Source organism: Dama dama, chromosome 15 (genome assembly GCF_033118175.1).
Source record: "Dama dama isolate Ldn47 chromosome 15, ASM3311817v1, whole genome shotgun sequence".
In the NCBI taxonomy this organism is placed as follows: domain Eukaryota; kingdom Metazoa; phylum Chordata; class Mammalia; order Artiodactyla; family Cervidae; genus Dama; species Dama dama.
In genome coordinates this window covers 30,087,374-30,103,016 of record NC_083695.1, presented here as the reverse complement: position 1 = coordinate 30,103,016, position 15,643 = coordinate 30,087,374, and the positions used below count along the sequence as shown (strand labels likewise).

The 15,643-nt window shown below is 40.6% G+C and overlaps 1 protein-coding gene across 3 annotated transcripts in view; it reads right to left on the bottom strand.

Annotated features, from left to right (window-relative positions):
- SGPL1 (sphingosine-1-phosphate lyase 1) overlaps positions 1 to 14,216 on the bottom strand; it is a 56,732-nt gene extending 42,516 nt beyond the window's left edge. The window contains exons 1-2 of one of the 3 annotated variants that reach the window (XM_061161734.1): positions 14,156 to 14,216; positions 13,192 to 13,253 (exon numbers count right to left, since the gene is read on the bottom strand). In XM_061161734.1, coding sequence (XP_061017717.1) covers positions 13,192 to 13,218 — 27 coding nt within the window. In that variant the 5' untranslated portion in view covers positions 13,219 to 13,253; positions 14,156 to 14,216. Of the gene's footprint in view, positions 1 to 13,191; positions 13,254 to 13,581; positions 13,678 to 14,056 lie in introns of those variants that run through there. The other 2 variants (XM_061161733.1, XM_061161735.1) reach the window with 2 other exon arrangements.
- Between the last annotated feature and the right edge of the window lie 1,427 nt (positions 14,217 to 15,643).

Below are 15,643 nucleotides of genomic sequence, written 5' to 3'. Positions count from 1 at the left end.
TCTCTGGAACTTTCTAACAAGTAACCCTGTTCAAAAAAATAAACTAGAGACCTATCCCTGGGTCTCTGACTGATCCTCAACTGATACAAACACTTTTAGAATGTCTGCTTTCAAAATCGAGTCATGAAGGAGCTACTTTTTAAAACTGAAGACTCTAAATTTAAAATGAATACTTGGAAGTATTCATTACTTTCAGACTTTACTTTCAAAAAGTCAATACTTTCAGACTTTTTGGATAGTGTAGGAGAAAATGTGTGCTTCCAATGGAAAAGTATATACTGTCAAGGACACCCCTCTGGGTTATTGGATTCTGATTATATGTAAGTTGTTTTACAGGTTTGGGCTTGGCAGGTGGCTCAGTGGTAAAGAGATGCAGGTGTGATCCCTGAGTCAGGAAGATTCCTTGGAGGAGGTCATGGCAACACACTCTAGTATCCTTGCCTGAAGAATCCCAAGGACAGAGGAGCCTGGTGGGCTAACAGGCCATAGGGTTACAAAGAGTCGGACATGTACAAGCTGACAGCAATGCAGACTGATCTTAATCTACATCTGCATGACCAGTAAAGGTTCAATGATGTCCCTCTCCATTATGGAAGAAACTGTTTTGACTCCATTTGCATATTCATTTTAATACTCCTGATCTACAAATGTATTGGTTCGTTGGACTTCTCTTTTGAACACTGTAAGTAAAATAAAGTGTGTATTCATTTCATACCTGTATGAGTTTCACAACATTACCTCCGGGGGGAAATTATCTTTTAACAAAACCTAAATGTTCTCAGTCCCCTATGTTCCCCCATCAAAAAATGCTTAGGAATATAAAATCTCGCAGATAATTACAAAGGGTTCAGGGCATCCTAAAGGCCAGTCACTGGGGTCATATTCCTCAGGTTAATAACTCCTCTAATACGACAAACTATCCTGTTGTATAAAGCAAACCCAAGACTCCCATGTTCCCTGTAGGTGAGAACAAAAGAGAAACACTGAATATCCATTACTTAAAATTCTTCAGGAAAAGTCTCACACCTATAAATAAAAAGGAATGACTTTCTGATCCAAGCCACAACATGGATCAATCTTGAAAACATCATGCTAAGTGAAAAAAGCTAATTATAAAACACCACATAGTATATGATTCCATTTATAAGAAACGTTCTGAACAAGATCTATCAACAAAACGTAGTCTGGTGTTTGTCCAAGTCTAGGAGACTGGGAGAGCGTTACTACTAAAGAGTAAGGGGTTTCTTCTAAAAATGTTCTAAAATTGTGGTGATGGTTTCACAAACTCTGTAAATACACTAAAAACCACTGGATTGTATACTTTAAAAGAAAAAAAAGCATTATGACTCAGCAATTCCATTTATGTTCACCAAATGCTCTCTCAGCTAAGACCAACCACCTAAATTGTTTGTATTCACAGACTTCAAAAAAAAAAGTGCTTCTGAAAAAAAGTTTCCACGTGACCAAAGATAGCAGAAGCTTTGCAATTTCAAAAACAGAGATTAAAGCTTTGGGCTCCAAATGAAAGCATCCGTAAGCGTCTAAAAACGAAGAAATTTGTAGAGTAATTATGTATAAACTAGACAAAAAGGGTCACTACTGTTTAAAGGTATCATTTTGAGAGTTCATAAACAGAATTACTAACTGCTAAAACGATGAAACTTTTAAAAAACATCTTTTGTGTGTTTTTTATGAACACATACTCCAGCCACTATCCAGGATATCTGAAAAGGACACCGACCTCTGAGTACTGTCCTGAACTTATAACTCATCACGACTCCTGTGGACTCTGAGAGTTGTGTTAATAGTGTTTCACAGGCCACTGTTGTATCCTAGAAAGTCTGGATAGTGTTCAAAGGTTTCTACTCTAATCTTGGCTCTAACGTAGAAGCTGTGTGACCTTTGGTAGTTACTGAACCTCTATGCAACTGGATTTTCCTCATCTGCAAAAACGGATGCCATTGTTATAATTCAACAAAAAAATTCACAAGAAAAATAATAATTCAAGGGTTGCTGTGAATCTTAAATGCAGTAAGGTAATGAGCAAACACCTTCCAATAATACACACTTAACTAAGCATCTGATGAATGAATTCTCTGGTGATAAACATTTTCCTTTCCTTTTCATAAGCAGCAAGGAAAAGTGACCCTTGCAAGGTTCCAAGCAAAGCCACAGAGGCAAAGCTTTGAGAGGCTTTACGTAGTTTGATTCCCATGCCTATGCTGTATTTTCTTACAGATGATGCTAATAAATGCAGGTAAATAGTAAGCTGCTCCTCGGTTTTGCAGGACAGATGTTAAGTCATCTTATTGCCTTCATCAATTGAATTCAATCAGAAGGTTGCAAATGTCCCCTTCCATTCTAAGAAAACCAGATTAAACCAGTTACCTATTAATAATTACGTTTACATATCATAAACCTGATTTCAGTCATCCAGACAGACGCTGTTGACTGCTGCAATCATGATACATGGGAAAACATCTGCAACCTTATCAAAAAGAAGGGCTGGGTAATGTAATCCTAGGCTTTCTTTCATCCTGGCTGTGATACAACTCAACCATGAGCAGGACCACAAACGCATTCTCATATTTGTCCTCAATTCCGTCCCATTAAAATTTGAAACACATATCAATTTGCCTCAGCTCTCTCAAAGACTCAGCACCATTAAGACAAGAACTCAAGATAGGATCAATGCATTCCTTTTTAGACTCATCAGCCAAAATGCAATTCAAAGGGCTGAATTCAAATGCCTTGTGGTAAAAGTCTCCAAAGAGAGAGGTCTTCTCACTACCAAGCATGAAGTGCAAATACTCCACAACTCCTACTTCGGTTCCAAAGAGTTCCAAAGGATTATGATTTTAGCCTTGGAATTAACTGCTACAAATGGTGTTTTACAAATCTAAACTTTTAATATTCAAAAAAGACCAAGTTTGCTTGTTTTTCCCATCAAATGTTTATTAATATTTATAGAGTAGACAAGAATGCAAAGAAAAGAAAGGGTGTAATCACATTTTAAAAGTACCTGCATTACTTCAGGAAAGTTCTCAAAGCTCTCTCCACTGTCTAGTATGCGGGTAACAAAAAGTGAAGACTTTTTGCCCAAAGCTAAATCCAGAAGTTACATATTGGGAAAACAGAGTAGCAGCAACTGGTACAACCACTTTAGAAACCTGTTTGGCAGTATACCTCATGACCCAACAACCATATCCAACAAACTGTGTTTATGGTTACTAAAGGACATGTTCAAAAATGCTCAATGTCATTGATAACAAGTCAAAAAAATAGAGACATAAATGTTTATCAATTATAGGATGAATAACTTGTGGTATTTCATACACTGTAAAACTGCACAGTAATAATTTTTAAAAATCTTGCTACATAGGACCATGGATGAAATTCACAGATACAATCAACACTGGAGGGAAAAAGACATTCATGAAAGATAACATATGTTTCCATTTACACAAAGTTGAAAAATCTTCAAAACCACCTATCGTGAGAAGAGTGACCACCTTCGGCAGGCATCAGGTGGGAGGGAAATGAGGCGCTTGCTGGGATGCTCGACATGTCTCACATCTTGATCTGGGCAGTGAGGATGTGCATCCACATGCCCGTGTAATTAAGACTGGGGCCCTTTACTGTATACAAGTTGTACCTCCCAAAAAGAAAACTCTATTGCCTTTTGTTTTTTAAGTGCTTTGTTTACTTCATAGGATAACAGGACACATAAATTACATTGTGCCAGGAGAACAGACTGGGCAGAGTGCTCTGAAGGTTCTGCCTCTACAATAGGTAGTCATTCATCCACCAAAAATGTATAGTTTGCCTACTTCATAACAAAAAGCTTGTGTGGCTATGTTATATTAAGTCAAAAAGCATTGTTAGATAAAAATCGTAGCTCACTAGGTAAGATGTAACAATTTTAAATCTATATGTACCTAGCAAGAAAACATCAAATTATGTACAACAAAATCTAACAGAACTACAAGAGGAAACAGATAAATAATAAGGCGTAAGATCCAAAGAGGCATCCACAAAACAGGAAATCCAAATAGTCAATAAACATTTAAAGGACACAATATCATTAGTAATCAGGGAAATGTGCAAGGAAAGCAATTAGATTTCAACCCTACTGGATTGGTAAATAAATTAAAAGCCTTTTAAATATCAAGTTTGTCAAGCTCTGTAGAAACAAGAACTTGCATATAATGTTGATAGGAGTTATAAACTGTTATCAACCTCTTTGGCAAAGTTTGGCATTATCTAGGAAAGTTAAGGATATACACTCTTCAGAATACACCAATTTCACTAATAGGAATAAATCCCAGAAAAACTCTTTAACACTTGTGATCATCTGTCATATACAAGAATGTTTGTAACAGTAATCTTCAAAAAACTCCCAAATTGGAAACAGTCCAAATATCTATCTTCAGTGGTACGGTAAATAAATTGTGATAGTCATGCATTGATTATGCTATAATGAAATGCTATACAACAATGAAAATGAATGAACTAAACTATGACCTACATGCAAGAACATGGATGAATCTCACAAATACTAAGTAATATAGGAAGACCATCAAAAATACATATAAATCATTCAATGCAATCCCTTATCAAATTATCAGTGGTACTTTTCACAGAACTAGGACAAAAAAATTTTAGCTTGTATGGAAACATAAAAGACCCCGAATAGCCAAAACATTCTTGAGAAAGAAGAATAAACTGGGAGAATCACACTCCCTGACTTCAGATTATACTATAAAGCTACAGTAATAATCAAAACAGTTTGGTGCTGGCACAAAAAGAGACATACAGATCAATGGAACATAACAGAAAGCCCAGAAATAAACCCACACACTTATGGCCAAATAATCTACGACAAAGGAGGGAAGAACACACGATGAAGAAAAGACAGTCTCTTCAGTAAGCAGTGCTGGGAAAACAGGACAGCAACATGCAAAAGAATGAAATTAGGAAACTCCCTAACATCACACACAAAAATAAACTCTAAATGGATTAAAAACCTAAATGTAAGACCAGATACTATAAAACTCTTAGAGGAAAACACAGGCAGAACACTCTTTGACATAAAATGCAGCATTATTTTTTTGGACCTGTCCCCTAGAAAAACAGATACAAAAACAAACAAATGGGGCCTAATTAAACTTAAAAGCTTTTGCACAGCAAAAGAAACCATAAACAAAACAAAAAGATAACCTATGGACTGGAAGAAAATATTTGTAAATGACGCTACTCAACAAGGGATTAGTTTCCAAAATACACAAACAGCTCATGCAGCTTAAATATCAAAAAAACCCAAACCACTCAATCAAAAAATGGGCTGAAGATCTAAACAGACATTTTTCCAAAAAACACATATACAAGAATGTTCGTAACAGTAATCTTCAAAAAAAGTCCCAGATTGGAAACAGTCCAAATATTTATCTGCAGTGGTATGATAAATTGTGGTAATCATATATTGATTATACTATAATGAAATGCTATACAACAATAAAAATCAATCAACCATAAACAGATGGCCAACAAGCACACAAAAAGATGCTCATTATTTCTAATTATTAGAAAAACGCAAATCAAAATTACAATGAGGCATCTACCAGTCAGAAAGATTAACATTAAAAAGTCTACAAATAATAAATGCTGGAGAGAGTGTAGAGAAAAGAGAACCCTTGTACACTGTTGGTGGGAATGTAAATTGGTGCATCCACTACAGAGAATACTAGGGAAATGTCTTAAAAACTAAAAATACAGTTACCAGGTGATCCTGCAATCACACTCCTGGACATACATCTGGAGAAAAATTCTAATTCAAAAAGATACATTCGCCTCAGTGTTCATCACAGCACTATTTACAACAGCCAAAACATGGAAGCAACCTAAACATCCATGAACAGATGAATGACTAAAGAAAATGTGGTACATACATATAATGGAATACTACTCGGCCATAAAAAAAGAATGCAATAATGCCATTTGCAGCATCATGGAGGGACCTAGAGATTATCATATTAAATGAAGTAAGACAAAGACAAATATCATCTGACATCACTTGTAAGTGGAATCTAAAAAATGATTCAAATGAACTTATTTACAAAACAGAAATAAGACGCACAGACATAGAAAACAAACTAATGGGTACCAAAGGGGACACTGGGGACAGGAAGGATAAATTAGAAGTTTGGGATTAACATATACACAATACTGTGTATAAAATAAATAACCAAGACCTACTGTGTAGCACAAGGAAATAAATTCAATATCTTGTAATAGCCGATAATTGACAAGAATCTGAAATATAAATGGATGTGCATATCTCTGTGTATATATGCTGCTGCTGCTAAGTCACTTCAGTTGTGTCCGACTCTGTGCAACCCCACAGATGGCAGCCCACCAGGCTCCCCCATCCCTGGGATTCTCCAGGCAAGAACACTGGAGTAGGTTGGCATTTCCTTCTCCAATCTCTCTCTCTATAAAAATGTATATATATGTAACTGAATCACTTTGCTATACACCAGAAACACACACAATATTGTAAATTAACTATACTTCAATTTTTTTTAATGGTTAAAAAAATACACATAAATCCATTTGTAGCAAGTTAAAAGTAAAACTAAAATTAGGGATGCACAGATAGGTGGTAACACAATTTTTTTTCTTAAACAGCAAGGGAATAACTATTCTCCAAAATCAGGATAGTAGAGTAGTATCCCTAGAAGAAAGGGAAGGAGATGTTACCAGGTTGGGGAACATGGGGTTGGGGGTAAATATTCTATTTCTTAACCCAGGTGGTAGATACATGATTGTTTCCTTTATTATTATTCCTTAAAATGAGGATAAGTGCTTTATTGGGGCTTCCCTGGTCGCTCAGACGGTAAAGAATCTGCCTGCAATGCAGGAGGATCCAGGTTTGATCCCTGGATCAAGAAGACTCCCCTGGAGGAAGAGATGGCAACCCACTCCAGTATTCTTGCCAGGAGAATCCTATGGAAAGAGGAGCCTAGAGAGCTACAGTCCACAGGGTCGCAAAAGAGTAGAACACAACTGAGTGGCTAATACTTTCACAGGCTTTATACAAGTTTGTTTGTATAATAAATTAAGAATGCAGGCAAGCTCTTCTCCTTCCCTTTCCTCTTCCTGCCAAATGAAACGCGAACCTGACAGCTCAAGCTCAAAGCAGCTGTTCTGACCCAAAAGGGAGGCATTCTGATCAGTGGAACTTCCTCAAAGAATTAGGAATGATGGTTATAGTCATCAACTGTCTACTTGGAATTTCTCTTACTCTAGAAAAATTTACTTCTATTTAAAAATCTCTGATACTTTAGATTTTTCTCTTATATTCAGCCAAACCTAACCCTGATACATTCTGTGATTTGGACAAATAAAAAACTTTCTAACAATTAAAGCTGTCTGACAATGGAAAGGACTCCCTGAGAAAGTCTTCTGCACCTTCTCCTGGCCAGGCATCCTAGAAGGGCTTCCCACATGGCAAGGTAAGTGGCAATGAAGGACTTCTAAAGGCCCTCTGGCAATTAAGATTCTAAGGCTACTATGAAAACAAACTATGCTTCTGAATCTATGCTTCTGTTATAAAGAAGAACATTTCTTTTCTATAATGTTCCCTGACCTGCGTTCCTCAAGACTCTGCTCAAACACTGTCTTCTCACTGTACCTTTCAAAACTAACCTGAGGGTTTCCCTGGTGGCTCAGTGGTAGAGAATCCACTTGCCAATGCAGGAGACACGGGTTTGACCCCTGATCCAGGAAGATCCCACATGCCCGGAGCAACTAAGCCTGCATACCACATGCCCTAGAGCCCATGCTCCACGACAAGAGAAGCCACTGCAATGAGAGGCTTGAGCACCACAACCAGAGAGCAGCCCCTGGCTGCCCCAACTAGAGCAACGAAGACCCAGCACAGACAAAAATAAATTAAGGGGAAAAAAAACAAAAACTAACTTGACCTTGATTTCCGCATACTGGGTATCCTGATCCTCTACCCAACCTTTGCCAACTATGTTACGTGCCTCATGGGGCTATTCTCTCAATTCAATCACCCAGGTCCCCATGTCCTCTGGGTGCCAGTTGGGTTTGATGATGAAAACCTCCAGCAGAACATCTGAGGTGTTTATTTTCCTGGATCCCCTCCTGCTAGGCCACTGGTCGGAAACGGCTGCATTCCCACAGCTTACTCTCTCTTTCAAGTCCCTCTCTTGCCCTTTCAGGCCTAAGACAGCTAATGGCTCTTAACACCAACCCCGCTGGGTGTTCCCTAACTCTGGGCACTCACACTGTTGGAGGGCACCAGGAGATAACTGACAGACCCAACAAATTATTTTCAGCCTGCACTGTTCCATCTTCCCCCCATTGAATGGCTCCTTTCTCTCCCCTTACCCCTTAACATGGTTTTTCCTCAGTAACTGCTTTCTGTGTGTTTCCACATGTGGACTGATTCACTGCAAATCAGTTCCCTATGGAAAGGTCTCAATCCCAAGCTGATTCCCATTTCTGCCACCAATGTGAACAAACTGCATGTAACACTAGATTGTGCAAAACCTAATTAGGAAGCTATATATTACTAAAAATTCCTGACACACAGACTGCAAAGTCAAGCCAAAGATTTAGGGATTATCTATTTATAACTTCCCTTTCCTTCACACCAAAACCTGGAGAAATTATCATACTTGTTACTATATTTTCCTTTATTTACAAAATTAGAACAACGCCAAAACCAGTGCTCATCCTACAATGGCTCATCCTTCACACCAAAAACTGGAGAAATTATCATACTTGTTATTATATTTTGCTTTATTTACAAAATTAGAACAACACCAAAACCAGTGCTCATCCTATAATGGCCACTCAAACTGTCAACAAAATTTCTAGTGTCCTGCCTGTCCTCCCTCTCGTCTAGACAAGCCTACAAATAAGACATCAGACTCAAATAACAGAAATGAGCTTTTAATGTCCATCTTTCAGTTTATTGCTTAAACTCCATTAGAGAGTCATTAAGAAAGCATCCCTGAAAAGGATTCAAGGGTCAAAGATAAAGCTCTAAGATCTGGTAAGATTTGATTTTTGAACCTGAAAAACAAAACTGAGACAGGTTTACTGCTTCCAAATCAAGAAAACAGTGTTGCAGAAATGTAGTAAAAGACAGCATTTCTTAGAAATTTTACCATGCTTCAGAAAATTAAGCTCTCCAATGTATATTCCAAAGTAGTAGAGCTTGACACATGGGCAAAATAACCCAACTATCACTGTGCTTATGCTCACTCACCTTAGTCGTGTCCGGCTCTCTGCAACCCTATGGCCTGTAGCCCTCCAGGCCCCTCTGTCCATGGGATTCTTTAGGCAAGAATACTGAACAGGTTGCCATTTCCTACTCCAGGAGATATTTCTGACCCAAGGGTTGAACCTGCAACTCCTGCATTGCAGGTGGATACTTAACCGCTGAGCCAGCAGGGAAGCCCTTAAAAATGTCTCTAGACATTGCCAAATGTCCATGGGTCATGGCGGGGAAGGGAGCAAAAACTGCTCCTGGTTGAGAACCTCAACCCTAGATAAACACCTATCACTCAAACCCCACCCAGCCTACCACAGTTCATACAGTAACACTGCACCACCCCTTTAGACAGGTCTAAAAGGTAGACTTAGCTTTACAAAGTATTTTTTTCTTAAAATCTCGGAGTATTTTGCAAATCTCAAAGTGATCTAGCCCCTGAGCACTAGGAAGGAGGAAAATATGGATAAAAAGAATGGTTGCTAAAGTGGAGAGAGATTGCTAAAAGATTTCCAGACTTGAATTCCCTCTGAAAGCACTGCAATTCTCAGATGAATGAATCCACTCATTCATTTTATTCTCTCTGAGACATAAGTGGAAAGTATTACAGTCCATGGCATAAATGAGCAAATGGAAAAAAGGCAGGCATATCACCTTAATCAAATGAGGACAAAATCAAGGGCAGGAAACCAATGAGGGCTGACAGCCCAGGAGTTTTCATCTGGAATCCTAGGTTTGTTACACATGGATTCCAGTTCACCTTCGAGTTTTACCGCCCTCCACACAGTAGTTTTCAACCGTATCAGACCCAATGCCCTTTTCTATATTTCATAATGCCCTTTATTATGAAATGAAATTCAAAGAATATAACATTATATCTAGAGACATAACTTTTAAAAATTTCAAGATAATGCCCCAACTGCAATGTAAGAGAAAACAAACATGAAGATCTGTATAATAAAACATGTATGTTCAGACAAGACTAGATCAGAAGCCAAAAGCACCGTCCCCCACTCTTCCAAAGTGCCCCCTTAAAGGGCAAAACTATTTCACTCCTCCTCCACACAAACCTGCTCTCAACAGCCACAAAGTTCAGTAACTTCTGTGCCTTTCCATGAAGACAACTTAGAGGTAGCTTCACAAAGTAGACAAGAAAGAGGGTTTTTTTTTTTTTCCATTTATTTTCATTAGTTGGAGGCTAATTACTTTACAATATTGTAGTGGTTTTTGCCATACACTGACATGAATCAGCCATGGATTTACATGTGTTCCCCATCCCGATCCCCCCTCCTGCCTCCCTCTCCATCCCATCCCTCTGGGTCTTCCCAGTGCACCAGCCCTGAGCACTTGTCTCATGCATCCAACCTGGGCTGGTGATCTGTTTCACCCTTGATAGTATACTTGTTTCAATGCTGTTCTCTCAGAACATCCCACCCTCGCCTTCTCCCACAGAGTCTAAAAGTCTGTTCTGTACATCTGTGTCTCTTTTTCTGTTTTGCATATAGGGTTATCATTGCCATCTTTTTAAATTCCATATATATGTGTTAGTATACTATATTGGTGTTTTTCTTTCTGGCTTACTTCACTCTGTATAATAGGCTCCAGTTTCATCCATCTCATTAGAACTGATTCAAATGAATTCTTTTTAATGGCTGAAGAAAGAGGGTTTTTAAGACAGACCAACTGTGGTTAAAATAAAGCTCCACCACTTCATTGCTATGATATGCTAAGTCTAGTTTTTCATCTATAAAAGAAGAATGCCAGCATATTTTTCAAGGAATTTTAGGAAAATTAAATGAGTATGTAGAATATCTATTTCTGCACCTAATGCATAATATGTGCTTAATAAATGTTAGCTATCAGACTTACATTATTACTCCTGAATCCATCTCTTACTGTATCTTAGCTTATGCCTGTCTGATTCCCCCAGGAGAAAAGATGGATGACTAGATATTCATTTAGCAGAGATACTCTAAAAAGGATGCATGTACAATAAAAGTAAGAAGTTGCATCATACAACTTGCAAGGTTGTTTCTAATTCTGAAATTCTACCATATGCTGCCCTATGCTGAGGTTATCTTCTATTAACTAGAGTCCTTTCTTTCCAGTTAGAGGGCCAAGAACATGTGTAATGCATCACACAATACAAAGCAACTACAGAGAAACACCTTGAATTCAGATCTCGACCAAACATTTATAGCATCCTCATTGAAAACCCAGCCCTGGTCACTGGTTCTTTAAAATTTAGCACAGTACAGTCAAAGAAAGAAGGACAATTCTCCCATCAAGAGCACCTCAAGCAACATGTACAGTGTCTTCAGGGAGTGATGATTCTCAAGGGCCAGCTGTTATCCATATGATCTAATTCCTTACACCAATGAGCAAAGCAACACCCATAAAGATCTAGATTTTCAAACGAGGAAATGAAAAGCAGTAGCGATAGCCAGAGAAATACTTCAAAACAAAACTGATTCCAAAGTTAATATTCTAAATAAAAGCACTCACTGCTCGGACTGCTAAAGGGAGCCTACAGGCCCAGGAAGTAATACACACATCTCTGGGCATGGAGTTATATCCTACTAACATATAGGAATCTTAATTTACATATACATACTGATTTATAAAAGAGAAAGAAATTGCCAATTATTGCAGATCATTCTGCAAGGTGCTAACAGTGGCTATTTCTGAATAGCAGAATTATTGGGGACTGCTTCCTTTTATTAACAGCTTCCAATTCTTCTAACATAACTGCTCTTGTAATAAGAGTTTAATATTACAAAACAAAAGTTATTATCTACTAACAATGTATAAAATTTGAGGCAAAAAAAAAAACCCACAAAAACCTATTTAAGGAGAACCCTTCATCTGAATCTTGGATAAACCAAGTACTTGTCTATGTCTCCAGAGTCATCCTTGCTCCCCACAACTTGGTTATCTTTCAACATCTCCTGCAGACCTTAGAGATTTTGACACTACAGGACATCAGCCATGGATATTAAAAAAAAAAAAACCTCACTACTAGTTTTTGCCAACTTCCCAGTGACAGCTATCAACCCTCTGGGATAGTGACATCAAGAGAGGGAAAGGAAATGTTTTCAAATCAATGTCTCTTTGTACAAAGAGACATCAGATTCAAAGACGTAACTTATTAAAAACTAAACACACTGCTATTTGAAAATCATGGGTTCCTCACAATTCTCTCACTAACACCCTCTATGAAAAAAATAAAAGTCAATAAAAAACTTCTATGGAATCCACAAATGTCCCAAGAATAAAACGTCATTTTGGTAAACACTCATTTGGCAATTCTATTTTCCCTGCTCACTGGGAAAAAAAAAAAAAAACCAGCCCAGAAAGATCTCAAGAGGAGAGGGAAAAAAACAGCCTCTACCAAAACAGGCCAAACATCTCACCACAACAGAAGAAAGTAAATTCAAACTAGCTCAATTCCGCAATTAGCAACTTATTATATACAGAGCACCATGACAGGTGTTTATCACCTCTAAACAAATAAGACAAGATATCTGCCTTCCAGGGAATAACTCTAGTCTGGGAAACTAACACTTATAAACTAATATATGGCAGATCCAGACAAAATTTCATTGAAGTTTTTAAACGGTTCTGGTAGTATACGAAGGGAGAGATTAAAATCAACTGCAAGATTTTTGCAAAATATTCTTCATATTCATTAAATATATATATTCATACATTTATTTCAGTCACTTACACCCATCTAATCATTAAATCCAAAATAAAAGGAGGCAGAAATTCTCAGCTACCAAAGGCAAGCATCAGAGATGAAATCTACACACTCATCCTTTGGACTAAAAATAAAACATACTGGACAAGTGCCTTACAACAAGAAAGATATTTGGAAAAGGACTCACCAACGACATTAGGTCTGTACTGGGCATTTTCCTCTCCCAGACGTCCTTTCAGTGTCTCCTCTCTGCAAAAGGGAACCAGGTTTGTTTACTTCTAACGATACAAACTGTCCCGTTGGCCCGCCTATATTCGCCAGAGCTGCAGAGAAATGGTTCTTTTCCCTCCTTGGAGAGCTCAGCTTTCACTCCGCGCTTTCACACTACAGCCCAGCACCCCAACCCAGCGAATTAAGAATCCTGCTGGCACTCTGCTTCCCTCCCGCTGCTGACCAAACGCCACCAGAGCCAGCCCCTCTACAAAAGCAATTCCCTCCCAGGTAGATACGAAGGAAACGCCCAGCCCGCAGCGGACCGAGGCCTCGAGGCCCGGAGCCCCGCCCACTTCAAACTAACCCGGCGGACCAGCGGCCGCTCCAGGCAGCCCAGCCCCAGGGTCCAGCCTCCACTGGCCGCTCTTCAGAAACAAGCTGGCCTCGTTCTAGACTTCATCCCTCCCTCCACACAACCCTTTCCTCGCCGGGGAAGGATCGGCAAACCTTCCCGCCGCGAGACCACTCCTACCGCGCCCGCGAGTAGAGTTTCATATCCCGCTCCGTCTCGGCCCTGGCGCCTCCCCCACCCACGCGCGAACCTGGCATTCAACTCAAGACCTCGGGTGGCCTACGCCCCTCCCCTCAGCCCGAACCCAAGCCCGCCCCGAGGTGCTGGCCCCTCGGTCCGGCCCGGCCCTTCCAGCTGTCCGCACCCCCTCCGCATCAGGACCCCCCGCCGTCCCGACACGCCTCCTCCGCCCCGGCCAAGGACCCGCCTCCCATTCAGTCCCGACTCTCTCCAAACCCAAACCAAAGCCCTCCTCCCCAGCGCGGACCCCTCTTCTTCCTCGGGTCAGCGGGGGCCCAGTAAATCTTCTCAGCCGGGAGCCAGCTCCCGCGCTCCTTCCCTCCCGACACTCTCTAGCCGGCCTTGCCTCTCTTCACAGTGAGACCGACTCGCCGGCCGCCGCCGAGATTAAAGATCCGGCCGCCGGCGGCCCCGCCCCTCCCCGCCCCGCCCGGAAATGGCCCCGCGTTGCCCCCCGCCCCGTTCCCCAGCTCTGGCGTGCGCGGCCCCGCCGCCGATCACGCGCACGCGGGGACTCGGGCGCCGGGCCCGCGTCCCCTCCAAGCCCCAGGGGGCGCGCGCGCCTCCTACTGGCCTGGCGGGGGCGGCACCAAAGCCCTCCTGGGAAGGTGGAACCAGCCCTCCCCATAAGGTACCCAGCTTCGTCAGTCTCCTGTTTAAAGCCAACTTACTGGTCACTTTTGGTGACTTGAAGCCCCTGAGAGAGTCAGCCTGCAGAGCACTGTACAAACTGATCCAGAACGTAGATTCAAGATGTGTCTCTAGAGAGGCTTCTGGGATTTCAATGAGTGACTCAGAGATTTACTCCTTGTCTCTTTTCTGGAGATTCCTATTGAGGTCAACAATGCGTGAAGAAAAGCGACAGGAAAAGGCCCCTTATTGGAAATGTCATCCCCATCCTTCCCTCTACCCACAAAAAGGGAGAACAGTGACTATAGGTGTTGGGCAAACATTCTACCAATACTACTTTATTTTCATTAGCAATGGTGGTGAAAGTACTCACTGGGATAGCAAAGGTCACCCGTCATTTCTAAAAGCACTAACTCTGAAGTCAGTTTCATGACTTGTCTGTGCTGTCACGACACTAATTCGGCAGAAGCAGAAGACAGGGTAGTCACTTGTAACTGATCAGTGATCTGCATACAGTATTTTTTCAACAAATTATTTAAATGACACCTATGTGGAATCTTGACATCTTAATAAAAAATGACACTTAAGGAGGATACCGAATTCCATCCTCTTGCAAAATGTTGTCACGACACTAATTGGGGAGGGGGGTCATTACTTCTGTCGTTACCCTCATCTAGTGTTTTTAAGAATGGAATTCCTTGTTATCACACCTGCCCTTCTCTGCACAGCCCCTTTTGCACTTCCCAGTTTCCCAGCTAGAATGGTCAAAATTCTTAAAGAGTAAAATAAGTTCTCTCTGGGCTTCCCCAGCCTCACCTCCACCCATCAGAAGTCCCTGACATCTCTACTATCCAGAGCTCCTGAATCAGGCACTAATAATGCCATACCCTTAGCCCTTTTGCTGCTGTTCCCCAGTAGACATTAACTCTCAGTGTTGAAGGGTCAGAAAATGTTCTGGGACTTCCTGTCAATGCCTAATCATCAAGAGTAATTTGGGGGACTTTCCTGGTGGTCCAGTGGCTGGGAATCCACCTGCCAATACAAGTGCTTTTAGAAATGACGGGTGACCTTTGCTGTCCTGGTCTGGGGAGATCTCACATGGCATGGAGCAACTAAGCCTGCGCACCAGAACTACTGAAGCCCACGCACACCTAGAGCTTGCGCTTCACAACAAGAGAAGACGTCGAAATGAGAAGCCTGTGCA